We start from the raw sequence: 13,008 nt of genomic DNA, 5'->3' as shown, positions 1-13,008 counted from the left end.
GTTTTAATTTACCTAATTAATTTGAATAAGTTTATATTCACAAATTATATATGTCAAAATATGAAAATAACCTAGTCAAGTTAGTAAGATAGTTAGATTGGTAATCACTCAATCATTATATCATGGACCATGCATGGTCCACTTTATATAAAGTGGATAACTAAAAGTATTTTTTTAAAACATACACATTAAAAGTACATTTTTAATGCATTGAATGTTTATTTTTTGAAGGTACATTATTTGATAGTATACTAAATAATGACGGAAGAGGCAAAACTTTCTCCAACCTAGTCGAGACGAATGAGGCAACTTCCTCCTCAATGAGGAGGGAGTAGTACCTCTACTGCCAAACTTGGTCAAAGTTGACCAGATATGATGGTCGAGACAATTTAGGGCCATTGACCTGATATGATGGTGTCATGTAGATTAGAATCGCTATTTTTTTCATTTTTTTTTTTTTTGTTTTAGAGTCATTGATCTGGATAGATCAAAGACTCATATTTCTCCTCACTTTTACACCTGAGGCCTTCTCCGCACCAGAGTCTAAACATATATATATATATATATATATATATATATATATATATATATATATATATATATATATATATATATATATATAGAGAGAGAGAGAGAGAGAGAGAGAGAGAGAGAGAGGAAAATCCTGATTTCCCCCTCCAAACCTTTCCCTCATGATGTGGCACTCATTCATTGGGCAATGAATTGGTTATCCTACTACTAATTAAAAATTAAATTTAACTACCAATAAGGTGATGCCACCTCAGGAAGGGATGTTTGTAGGAAAAATAAAGGAGGGTGTTATAGCATTGCTCATTAAAAAATGAACGTTTAGTGGTTTATCTTACAATGTGGACCACAGTCAATTGTATAATAATGACAAATTTATGAGGTTCAAAATATAGTGCAGTGAAACTAAGAAACTTAATTAAAAAAGTGTAATACTAAAGGCCCTTAATATTTTTTTCTTTCCCATCAATCTCTCATGATGTGGCAATATCTAATTGATAATTAAATTCTATTTTGAATTAGTGGTAATGTCAATTAATTTATGGCACCGAATGAATGTTAGGAAAAATATAGAATGTGAAATCTAGGAGGCAAATAAAACATTTTCCATTAACAAATACACATCCTTGGTAGGCATTAGCCAATCCACGTGCTTCACAAGCACCTTTGGGCCCCACACAACACCAATCTGATGAAAGCTACGTCCTGCCCATTCACACATCGTTCTTTATTCTCAACATGACGACAATAATACTCCACTAACCATCCGTTTGGTTAAAAAAGAAATGCAAAAAAGTAAGTTATTATATAAAAATAAAATTTATTTAGTGTATATTTTAAAGTAGTGATTATAGATTTCTTTTGTCATTTAAAAAAAAAAAGGTTAAAAACTTCAAAGGAAATATAGAATTGAAACTTTAAGAAAAAAAAAATTCCCTCCCGCCTTCACCCCCACCTAATGAAAGTTAAGAATTCAAGCTTTAAGGAATTGTTGAAGAAAATAATTTTTTCTTGACAATTAATCGTAACATACTCTAATAAATTCAGAAAAAGTGGGTCACATTGTTTATTCCTTTTATTTTATTTCTTTAATAATATTAGAATATATGGTGACAATTTTACTTTTAAGAGTACAGTTATTATTTCCCACTAATTAATGAAAGAAAATAGCAAGTGTATTTCTATTTACTTTAAGCACTTTGATTATTCATTTCCTTTTCAGCGTATCATAAGTTAGTATAGTATAACTCCAAACAACAACAACAACAACAACAACAACAACAACAACAAAAAGAGAAAAAAAGAAATAAATTGTATCTAACATGATGTATTGATAAATGTTAAATTAAGAGATATATTGATTTCCATTAATCAATTAAAGTATATTACTAAGATGGCATTTGTCTAATTGAGACTATCAGGCTATAAGCATTTCCTAACCCCCACCCTCACCCCCATCCTGACATCCTTCAAAAAATAAATAAATAAATAAATAAAGGAAACATGGTTCACCATCAAATTTGGTATATAAATATTTATTACAATCGTCTTATAAATGTATGAAGTGAGACTTGAGAATTTTTTTCATAGATAAAATATTGGAATGCAAACCCAAATACATGATTGTTGGAATAAAATTTACTGCCACAAACATGGGAAATTTGGATTTAGGTTAAGCTCCTTATGCATAGAAGTGAACAGTTTAGAGTTGAGTATCAAAGTTAAATTGGTTCGATTTACCTCCTCATGAGCCTAGGTCGGGTTAATGGGGTCTAAGATATAGTTCTGCAAAACCAGAAAACCTGAGTTATATAAAAAATCACATTCAATTTTTTTTAAAAAAAAATTCCAATATGAAAATGGATTGTATAAATAATATATAATGCAATCTCATCTTTTGGGTGATAAAAGCTGCAAGATTGTAGAACTGTAAAGTGAGAATAAGAAACTTAATTAACTAATTAAAAGAGGGCTAGGCAACTATCTAGGCAAGAATCATTCTTTACTGAGCTTGCAAGACTGTTCTAACACACCCAAAGAAGAAAAAGAATTGCATCTTACATTTTCTTAATTATATAAGATGCCTGATGCCATTTACATGCATGAATATCTTAAACTTTGCCATTCTATTAAAAAAGTACTGTTTTTAGGCAATCTTTTGATGTGCACTTGTCATAAGTATTTTTAATATTGTTATACTGCTCAGCCCTTTGAAGCTTGGATAGTGCAGTGTGTATGGTGAGCCCAAAGCAATTTCATGGATTAATGTTTATACATTGTTTGTAGATATTGTTAATGTTAATGGTTATTCATACAACCATATATAGGCCTATAGTGTAATCTAGTTATATTTGGAATGTTGTGAGTTTTGGCATTGGCTGGCTAGGATTTTTTTTTTTTTTTTTTTTTTTTCTGAGGTTGGAATTATTGTACTTTTGTTGTCTTGTGCTATAGTTCCCCTATTGGATTTTTTTGGTGTGGAATTTGAATGGTTTAAGAGAGAGAGAGAGAGAGAGAGAGAGAGAGAGAGAGATAGAAAACTGCCCTATTCATAACATGTGAAAGTCATGAAAACTCTCTCTTCATTCAAGATTCTTTGGGTGGGCTCAGCTAGTGTTGAAATTTTAAACTTGAATTTCAGCTTTAAGCTTTTATCTTCTTCATCTGTTTGTTAGGTGGAGCTTGTTTTCTTGCAGACATGGTGATGTGAGTTTCTCTTCAAAAAAAAAAAAAAAAAAAAATCTTGAAATTTGGAAGTTGTCTTCTTGAAATTCTTGAATTGTTGGTATTCAAAAGAATCAAAAACTTTTTAACATGGATTTGAGCTTTGAGTTTTACTTACAAGATATGTCTTTTAGCAGGGGCTTGATTTCTTGAAGATATGGTGATGTGGATTTCTCCTCAAAAAGGCCAGTAGTTGGCTGCTAGCTAGTAGAGAGATGGGGGTCCATGTATGGCTGAGGAGAGCCTTTCTGTTGGCCATTTCTTGCATATGGGTGCCTCTGGCAGTCCTTGGAGGGAATGAAAACGACACTGTTCCTTCGTCTTCTAGGCCGAAGGAGGTGAACGTTGGGGTTATGTTCACAGTCCATTCGGTTATTGGCGAGTCTGTGAAGCCTGCCCTGGAAGCTGCAGTGGATGATGTCAATTCTGATTCGACCATTCTCAATGGCACTAAGCTGAACGTCATAATGCATGATACTAATTGCAGTGGATTCATTGGAATGATTGATGGTATTTCTTTACCTGCTCTGCTATGATGCGATGCTTTATCCATCTTCTTGTCCAGTTTTGGTCCCGTCTTATTCTATCTGCAAAAGATTTTGTTCTCATCATGCTGTGTTTTTTGTAGCTCTGCAGGTGATGGAAAGCAACATAGTTGCTGCAATTGGGCCGCAATCCTCAGGAATAGCGCATGTAATATCGCATATAGTGAATGAGCTTCAAGTCCCGCTTTTATCATTTGGGGCAACAGACCCGAGCCTCAATTCTCTGCAGAACCCTTTCTTTCTGCGCACTGTCACGAATGATCGCTTCCAAATGCTGGCTGTGGCTGATCTCATAGGTTACTTTGGATGGAAGGAGGTGATTGCCATATTTGTTGATGATGATAACGGAAGAAATGGGATATCTGTTCTGGGTGATGCTCTTGCTGCGAAACGTGCCAAGATTTCTTACAAGGCAGCCTTAGCCCCCGGAGCCACCAGAGAAGATATCAATACCTTGTTGTTCAATGTGAACATGATGGAATCGCGAGTTTATGTGGTGCATGTAAATCCCGATTCTGGGCTAAATCTTTTCTCGGAAGCAAAGAGTCTGAATATGATATCAAGTGGCTATGTCTGGATTGCTACAGATTGGCTTCCTTCTGTTTTAGACTCTTCACAAACAGTCAATCTCGAGACAATGGATCTCCTCCGCGGGGTAGTTGCTCTTCGCCATCACACGCCTGATTCGGATCAGAAGAAAAAGTTTGCATCGCGATGGAGAAGTTTCAGTGAGAAAGAAGCCTCGGGGTTTAATTCGTTTGCTCTCTATGCTTATGACTCAGTGTGGCTACTTGCAAGAGCTCTTGATGTTTTCTTCAGTGAAGGTGGAAGTGTGACCTTTTCGAGTGACCCCAGATTGAGTAATACCAAAGGCAGTGCCCTCCACTTGACATCTCTCAACATCTTTGATCAAGGCCAGAAGTTGCTTGACATCCTTACCAGAGTGAACTTCACAGGTCTTACTGGTCAGGTTCAGTTTGATGCAGAGAAGAACCTGATTCATCCTGCATTCGATATCCTCAACATTGCTGGGAATGGATCGCGCATGCTAGGCTACTGGTCGAACTATACTGGCCTCTCGGTAGTTGCTCCAGAGATTCTATACGCGAAACCTCCAAACACTTCAACCAGCAATCAGCATCTGGACAGTCCTACATGGCCTGGGAAAACTACAGCACTGCCTCGAGGGTGGGTATTCCCTGACAACGGGAATCCATTGCATATCGCAGTGCCATTTCGCGTCACATTTCAAGAGTTTGTAAGTAAAGATGATGGACCTTTAGGGGTGAAGGGATACTGCATTGACATATTTGAAGCTGCTATAGAGTTGCTGCCTTACCCTGTTCCTCATGTCTATGTTCTGTATGGAGATGGCAAAAGGAACCCCTACTTCAACAACCTTGTGAACGACGTTGCACAAAATGTAAGTACTGCTACTTCATCTTCAATTTTCTAGTTAATACTTTTCCTTGTGTTCCACACATAAACAGCATGGTATTTACTGATTTTCACCTTGCTACTTAGAAATATGATGCAGGTGTTGGGGATATTACCATAACTATGAACCGGACTAGGATTGTGGACTTCACGCAACCTTTTATGGAATCTGGACTAGTTGTAGTTGTGCTTGTCAAAGAGAGTAAATCCAGTCCGTGGGCATTCCTCCAGCCATTTACAGTGGAAATGTGGTGTGTCACCGGCCTTTTCTTTTTCTTCGTTGGAGCTGTTGTTTGGATTCTTGAGCATCGGATCAACCATGAGTTTCGTGGTCCACCTAGCCAGCAAATTGTTACAGTCTTCTGGTTAGCATCTCTTGGCTTGCTTATACCTGTCATTACTCAACTCAGAAGCTAAAGATCTTCACAGCATTGTACTTTTGCATTGAAATTTCCCTTTTTGAGTAATACTTCTGCATTTGCACGCAGGTTTAGTTTGTCAACAATGTTCTTCTCACACAGTAAGTGAATCCCATCTGTTTGTCCATCATCTTCTGCTTGATTTAGTTGCAGTTTTCTAATCATCAACTGTGAAGACTAATGAGAACTCATGCTTGAATGCAGGGGAGAACACGGTGGGCACTCTAGGACGTTTGGTGCTGATTCTGTGGCTCTTTGTGGTTTTAATCATAAACTCGAGTTATACAGCTAGCTTGACATCGATCCTCACAGTGCAGCAACTCGCAACAGGGATTCAAGGGATTGACAGTTTGATATCGAGCTCTGATCCCATAGGAATCCAGGATGGATCTTTTGCATACAGATATCTCATTGAAGAGATGAATGTTGCAGAGTCCCGGCTGCGCATACTGAAAACTCAAGACGAGTATATCCAAGCCCTCAACAGAGGTCCACGAGGGGGCGGGGTTGCTGCCATAGTTGATGAGCTACCTTACATTGAGGTTTTCTTGTCCAGCACCAACTGCAATTACAGGATTGTTGGGCAGGAGTTCACCAAGAGTGGATGGGGCTTTGTAAGTCACCAAGCTTCATATTGCAGATGAGTTCTGTCAACAATTTATAACTGACCTTTCGGTTTTGGTTTCCCAGGCATTTCAAAGAGACTCCCCTCTGGCTGTAGATATGTCAACTGCAATCCTGCAACTCTCTGAGAAAAGAGAACTCCAAAAAATCCACGACAAATGGCTCCCCAGAGATGATTGCGCGATCCAAGACAACCAAATTGATGACAACCGGCTTTCCCTCAAGAGTTTCTGGGGCCTGTTTCTGATCTGCGGTGTGGCTTGCTTCATTGCTCTTCTGTTGTTTTCCTGCAGGGTGTGCTGGCAGTATCGCAGGTATACACCCGAGGCTAGGGAACAGGAGATCCCTGCTACGCCTGAGCCCGGGCCATCCGACAGCTGCAGCCTTCAAGGCCTGATCAAATTTGTTGATCAAAAAGAAGCTGAAATTAAAGAAATCCTGAAAAAGAAGGCCACTAGTGAAAACAAGCCACAACTTACTCAAAGCTCAGATGTGCAGGAAAGTGCACCCTGAGAATGACATTCAGCAGGCTTTGTCACACTTGTTTTTGTACATGATCCATACAATTCCTTGCACTCATCTAATCACTGCCCCATGTCACATCAGATTTGTTCTGTAGGGATAGCAGAATGTGTTTACACCTTTGTAGGAAAATATAGATGAAACTGGCAAAAAGATTTGTAATTTTGGTTGGCAAGGTGCACAAGATTCCTGCATCAGACAAGTCAAAACTGGGAAGAACTGCCTTGATGTTTCACAGGGAATGGTTTCTGTTTCTTCTTGGGAAGAGAATGATTTGTACATTGTAGATTCAATCAAACATGAATGTTCAACAACAAAATGAAATCATGAATAAGAGTCATTAAGTTGTCAACTTCTTCAGTAACTTGTTGGGAGAAAGGGGAGGGGGGAGGATTGCTGTTGTTTTTATTCTCATTTATACATATATATATGAACAAATAGAAGTGAAACACTAGGAATTCTTGATACTGGGAATCTTTATTGCTCAAAATTGTGAAAATGACATTTTACTGATAATAGAAACAAGACAATAGTGTATTCAGTATTTTTGGTACAGAAACCTTGTCATAGACAAGGATTGGGGCAGAGGAAGGAAAAGACTCTAATATCAACTTGAGTTTAGAAGACGCTTCACTCAAGTTTTACTTCCCTCTTCGGTGGATCTAACTGCAGATAAGTGAATGGCTCCGTGGGCTCTTCCCTGCAAACCAAATGAAAAATTAATCACAAAGGAGTTCAAGTTCATGATATCAGTAGTACGCATACTTTCAAGTTTCAACTTAGCTATCTTCCACCGGGCCCAATTCGGAGTTTCAAGTTGAACCTCCTCATATATCTCTCTATTATCCTTGTTATTCAAGTACACATACTACATCACAGTTCAGTCTAATTTTAGAAGGGCACTCAAGTATAAAAGCTTAAAGATAAGGAAGATCCTTCTCAACAGCTAGCCATGCACACAGATCATCACATTCTTGCCACAATAAAATGATTTTAGAAGAATTGCAAAATGTGTCCGACAGTTTCAAGGAAATTTTAAACTTTCTTATTGAGTATTTCTATAAGTTCCACGCTAGAACATGTGTAATGTGTTGTACTGTTGTATGAAAAAGCGTTTGATGGCTTCGAGGAATGTTTTAAACTTCCTTATTTCTATTAGGTCCACACTAGAACATGTGTTGTATCATGTACGTGAAAGTGTTTGACGGCTTCAAGGAAAGTTTTAAACTTCCTTATGCTACTAGGTCCATAACCCTTTCAAGAATAATTGAAGAAAAGATTCCAATTTTTCCTCTTTGCTGAAGGATACATGGTCCATGCACCTCTTTATCAATATTTTTTCATGTCCTAATATGCTGATGTAATAAATTGGGAACCATTGTAAGACTGTTAACAAAACTTGAACAATCTCAAAGAAACAAAAATGAGCAACTTCATGAAAATTCAACTCACGTGCAGAAAGATTGATTATCATACCCAGGCTTAGAACGCATACACTGCCAGAACAACTTGAAAGGACCAGGAACTGTTTTGAACGGGTTCCCTTCAAAACATGCCTGCAGAATTTTGACCCAAAAAAAAAAAATGTTAATGTATTAGACAAATGGTAGAAGGCAGAAGAAGCATACTTTTAAAGCAAGCCAAGATAATCTAGAATCCATGGCCCCATAGAAACGTCTAAACAATTAAATAGCTTTAAGACATCTGAAGATAATAAAATTACACAAAGAACTTCTAAAATATACTATAATAGGCACTAATGAAGAATTATTAAATTGCATAACTGTGAGGGATGAAGGATACAGTAGCTTTCATGGTTGAAATTCTTCCTTTAAATCATACATTTTAGTTGAGTAGATTATAGAAGATGGGCAGATCCTTTCCAAAATTCATTCCAAACTTCCATTTTTATATTTAATTAATCCATAACATCACTTTTAATGTTTTAACTTGTTCGGGCTACATCTTAGGGGGAGGCATCCCCTGGCCAATTCAACGAAGGGTTATTGGATTTTCATTCTGTTTTCACACTAATCAGCAGTATGCAGTGTAAGGATCACAACATAAAGTGAAATGTCCACCAGATCATTGAACTAGCCAATGAAACAAAACAACTTAACTACTAAACTTCTTAGGACTACTAGAACAAGTAAAGAGTCAGTGAGTCACAGCACACAACATCCATCAACTCCTGTAACAAACCCATCAAATATGCAATGGTTCCAAAGTATCAAAGTTACTTCCGCCTTCCCACTCGTGCATTATTCAATGCCTTCCAATCTTCCATTCACAATATTTTCTCCTCTTTAATTTAGTTAAATGCTTTCCAGGAGGGTCGGGGAAGATGTAGAAGTTTGATTGGATTAAGAACTAATTGGTCAAGTTGTGGCTAATGATGAAAAAACAAAAGTGACTTATTTTGATTGTGTGCAAACAGGCACTTCAATGTTATAGCCTTATAGATGTATGAAAACAGTTCATTTTATAACTTCTCTTTTGGTGATGAACAAGAGAGCAAGAATTTAATTGATTTACAGTTCCCTTTTTACAAATACATGTATATTTTTAACCCTTCGAAATTACAATCCGGCCTAAAGCTATTAACATAAAGAATACCTTTTTATTCCTTTTTCATGAACTGAGTATTCTTCCCAACTAGAACAAGGAATGTCAAGGCAAATTATACCATGGACCAACTATGGACCCTGGTTCAAAATGACATTTAGATTATGTATGCCACATAATTTATTAACTGTGGCGACATAATATTTTAACTGTAGATCCATACTATGTTAATCAATTGTAATAGATAGATAGTTTATTAATTGATTTTAACTAGTCACATAATTTGAATGTTGTAAGGTGATCCCTGGTACATGGTGTAACAATTGGAAATTTGGAATGTCAAGCACTTGGTTTTACCACTCTACAGACGCCCAATCCCAAATCCAAACAATAAACAAAATGCACCCATAAAAAACATTGCATATATTGGAAAAAGGAATCCAAAAAAAATCTGGGAAACCAAAGAATTTCAGTCAAGCATTTCAACAAACAGAAAGAAGGCAAAGATTTAAAGAGGGTTTAAGGAGGAAGATGAATTACTTGGATGACATCCTCAGCACGGTCGTTGCATCGGTGAGGCTTTGGCTGTCTTGTGTCGCTTTCTGGTAAACCCCATGGACTCTCCCTTCTGGGTACTGCTCTTTCACTCATCTCCGTCGCGTTTCCCTTCTGCTCGAAATCTGTTCAGAGATTGGGATTCGAATTAAAGAGAAAAAATTATATACTCTCGGTTCGCTCTGGCATTGCCCGGTTTGTGGGGACGTTTCCGGTTCAAATTCTTCTAAATAAGGACTGGAACCGGACTCGTATTTAAATGAGAAAATTGGACTTTTCGTCCCTAAGTTATAGGATAATTGTATAATTTATTTTTAAGTGTTAATCATGCTCACTTTTCGTCCCTAAGTTATCATTGGCGTTGCACTTTTCATCCTTTCGTGCTCACTTTTCGTCCCCGAGTTATATTAAAATTTCAAATTTCGTCCCTAATGTTTTATTAGCAAGGAGACGAAAAATGCAACATCAATGATAACTTAGGGACGAATTCTACAATTACTCTTTAACTTAGGGCCAAAAAGTACAATTTTCCCTATTTAAAAATTAAAATACATATAGTTTCAGATTGAGTAAATTTATCATTCACACCTTCTCGCCATTCTTGATCTAGAAGGTGCTAAACAACTCACAATTGCAACAAAGATACCTTGTTCCACTAGTGTTGATGAATCACTTGCACTGGTTCGAGCCCACAAGGTTCACCTCACTCACCTAAAAGGTTAATCTCACCCTCTTTCTGACTACTCCGCTCAACCACACACATTAGCTTGAGAATTCCTATTATTCTTCTTTGAAGCCTTGCAATCAGACGACTAAATACAAGATTAACATATTTAAGCACATGGGTAGCAAGAGAACCTTAATCCAAACCCCTAAACTTACTACTCAGAATTGTAGATCATAAAACACATAAATAAAACACATTTAATAGCAACATAACATAAATCAAAGCAAGATAAATGAAGGAAAACTTCTCTATTGTATAATCTAAGTTGAAGTAGGGAAAATCCACCCAAATCCAAAAGTGTAGAATGAAAAATAGCACAATTTCTTCCCAAGAAAAGAGTAAAATCTAAGTTAAACCTATCTAGGATTTTTAGAGAGAACTATTATATGCCCGACCTATTGTTGTTGTTTCTTTTTTGATCTGGAAAAGGAAGAATTTATAGTGCAGCTCCAGAGTTCGACGCATTGGCGTCACACGGGCGTGTGATTGGCTGTGCGAGCACACTGGCATGGCACGGGCTTGCAACACCCGTGCGGAATGCCAGTTCTAGCATGCATGTCTTTTATGTACTGGCTACGCACGGGCGTGCAGTTGCCTATGTGTGCATTCGCCTCCACTCCAAGGTCTCTGGCTTTGCTCATTTTGCGCGCCATCTTCCCAGTCTACTTTTTTGTGCGCTTTTTAATGTTTTTTTTCTCCTTTTTGATATACTTTTGTTTCCTTTTGATAATTTCTCTCTCCAAAGTGCAATTGGATGAAATTGAGCATAAAACACATCTTTTAGTTCGAAAATCCAATAAAACACTTTAAATTGAGCATAAAAAGGGGTTAAGAACAGGGTGAAATATAAGATAAAATAAGATTATTTATCAACTTGCATCGTAAGAATATATCCTTAGAAGCCACCATCTCTTGGGTTTTGGGATGTGCAACTTCATTGCCATTCTCACCACGGTTGTTATTGTTATCCCCACTATTAACTGGAAAATTTGGGAAAGACATTTTTTACTATGGGAAATAAGGAAATAAGATACGGTTTTAAGCTTGTTGGAAATAATTTGAAAATACAAAAAACAAAAGGTTCGAGTTTTCAAATTTGAGTCGTGTGATAATCACACTTTCCTTAAAACCTTAATTATTTGATACCTCTCAAGGTGCTAGGAGCATTGTAGTCTAGGTTTCCATGATAAAAACGAATTTACAATTTAAAGTTTGAGCACTAAAACATTAATAAAATAGGGGGACAAACTAAAACAAGTGAAGAACTCAGAGTTTTGGTTGAAGAAGAGCAGAGTTCTTCTAAAGAGAAAATGTTAGTAGATTTAGGGGAGTCGGTCAAATTAACAATTAATAACCTTTATAAAAAAATGACGCCCGTCCAAAATTGGAATTCCAGAAGGAGTCTCGTGTCCTTCCGGTGGGGTATTGCTAGCACCCCAACACTCTACCTTCCGAAAGAAGAGTGTCTTATTGTCCCAAGCTACTTAGGTTGTCAATTTTCCTTTGTACTACACAATTCAAGTTCCTTCTAAAGAAAATTGTATATATACTACTGTAAACTCACATATATTTTCAATATGGGAAGAAAGCTTCTTCCGAAGCCTTCCCATCTCCATTTTTCTAACTCAAATAGGTCTACTTTGAGACTCAATTTCTCATTTCTCATTATTCATTTTGACTGTACAATATAATATATCATTTCTTTCATCTCATGTTAAAGAACCCGAGTCCACTTTAGACGACCCAAACCGAAAGCCAACTCCCGTCTCCACATATATTTGTGATAAGTGTCAAAGACACCTAGTTTTAGGGTCTCTTTAGGGTGTATTTTGAGCTAATTATGATCCTTTGTGCACCATTTCTAGGCCATTTAAGCTATGATTGTGCATTATGCTATAAAATATCACCACACTTTGTATTTTGGCTTTTGTAGGAAGTTTTCGCTTAAAACGAGGCAAAGTGGCACATCCCGGAGAAAAGCGGGACAAGAAGACAAGCCGCGGCCAAGCCGGGAGGAGGCAACGCACGTTGTGACGTGCGTTGTGGAAAAACAGAAAGTTTCACGCATGGCACAACGCGCGTTGCGCGAATGCATGGATCGCGAAATGAACCGTACAACGCACGTTGTCCGGTGCATTGTAGAACGCGTTGCAGCCTCCTTGCGGAATTAATGAAGTGGAAGGCTATTTAAGACGTCATTTTTAGATTCATTTTTACAAAGAGCTAGTTAGAACATTTTAGATTGGAGATTTTAGAGAGTAGTTTAGAGAGAGAAACACCAAAACACTCTTAGATTGTAGATTGTTCTCTAGTTCCTTGTGAAGATCAATTGAAGAATTGGAGGAGATTGACAACCTCCTAA

At 37.2% G+C, this 13,008-nt stretch overlaps 2 protein-coding genes across 5 annotated transcripts; one reads left to right on the top strand and one right to left on the bottom strand.

The window, feature by feature from the left end:
• The first annotated feature begins 3,060 nt into the window (after positions 1–3,060).
• LOC109169629 (glutamate receptor 3.4-like) lies at positions 3,061–7,151 on the top strand. Of its 2 annotated transcripts, none has more exons than XM_019318507.1 (7): positions 3,061–3,234; positions 3,390–3,762; positions 3,881–5,220; positions 5,322–5,599; positions 5,723–5,754; positions 5,858–6,267; positions 6,344–7,151. In XM_019318507.1, exons 2-7 carry the CDS (start codon positions 3,468–3,470, stop codon positions 6,788–6,790), a joined length of 2,802 nt encoding a protein of 933 aa, XP_019174052.1. In that variant the 5' UTR covers positions 3,061–3,234; positions 3,390–3,467; the 3' UTR covers positions 6,791–7,151. The 2 variants fall into 2 exon arrangements, with proteins under 2 accessions (XP_019174052.1, XP_019174053.1); XM_019318508.1 differs by having other exon boundaries at positions 3,068–3,229.
• Positions 7,152–7,257: 106 nt separating this feature from the next.
• Positions 7,258–10,100, bottom strand: LOC109169631. Of its 3 annotated transcripts, none has more exons than XM_019318509.1 (3): positions 9,905–10,100; positions 8,252–8,355; positions 7,258–7,499 (listed from the first exon to the last, which is right to left on the bottom strand). In XM_019318509.1, the coding sequence occupies exons 1-3, from the start codon at positions 10,013–10,015 to the stop codon at positions 7,430–7,432; spliced, it is 285 nt and encodes a 94-aa protein (XP_019174054.1). In that variant the 5' UTR covers positions 10,016–10,100; the 3' UTR covers positions 7,258–7,429. The 3 variants fall into 3 exon arrangements, with proteins under 3 accessions (XP_019174054.1, XP_019174055.1, XP_019174056.1); XM_019318510.1 differs by having other exon boundaries at positions 8,276–8,355; XM_019318511.1 differs by having other exon boundaries at positions 7,415–7,499; positions 8,271–8,355.
• Between the last annotated feature and the right edge of the window lie 2,908 nt (positions 10,101–13,008).

Source organism: Ipomoea nil, unplaced genomic scaffold (assembly GCF_001879475.1).
Source record: "Ipomoea nil cultivar Tokyo-kokei standard unplaced genomic scaffold, Asagao_1.1 scaffold3316, whole genome shotgun sequence".
Taxonomy (NCBI): domain Eukaryota; kingdom Viridiplantae; phylum Streptophyta; class Magnoliopsida; order Solanales; family Convolvulaceae; genus Ipomoea; species Ipomoea nil.
The sequence above is the reverse complement of the archived record's forward strand: the minus strand, read 5'-3'. Positions and strand labels throughout refer to the sequence as shown.

What these genes read in the sequence shown, in the direction of transcription:
- LOC109169629 (XM_019318507.1), top strand. Translation starts at nt 3,468, where the DNA reads ATGGGGGTCCATGTATGGCTGAGGAGAGCCTTTCTGTTGGCCATTTCT. An exon ending in TGAACGACGTTGCACAAAAT is followed by an intron (nt 5,221 to 5,321) that starts GTAAGTACTGCT and finishes CTTGCTACTTAG; the next exon opens with AAATATGATGCAGGTGTTGG. An exon ending in AACAATGTTCTTCTCACACA is followed by an intron (nt 5,755 to 5,857) that starts GTAAGTGAATCC and finishes GCTTGAATGCAG; the next exon opens with GGGAGAACACGGTGGGCACT.
- LOC109169631 (XM_019318509.1), bottom strand. Translation starts at nt 10,015, where the DNA reads ATGAGTGAAAGAGCAGTACCCAGAAGGGAGAGTCCATGGGGTTTACCA. An exon ending in GTGCTGAGGATGTCATCCAA is followed by an intron (nt 8,356 to 9,904) that starts GTAATTCATCTT and finishes AAAATTCTGCAG; the next exon opens with GCATGTTTTGAAGGGAACCC. An exon ending in GATAATCAATCTTTCTGCAC is followed by an intron (nt 7,500 to 8,251) that starts GTGAGTTGAATT and finishes TTTGGTTTGCAG; the next exon opens with GGAAGAGCCCACGGAGCCAT.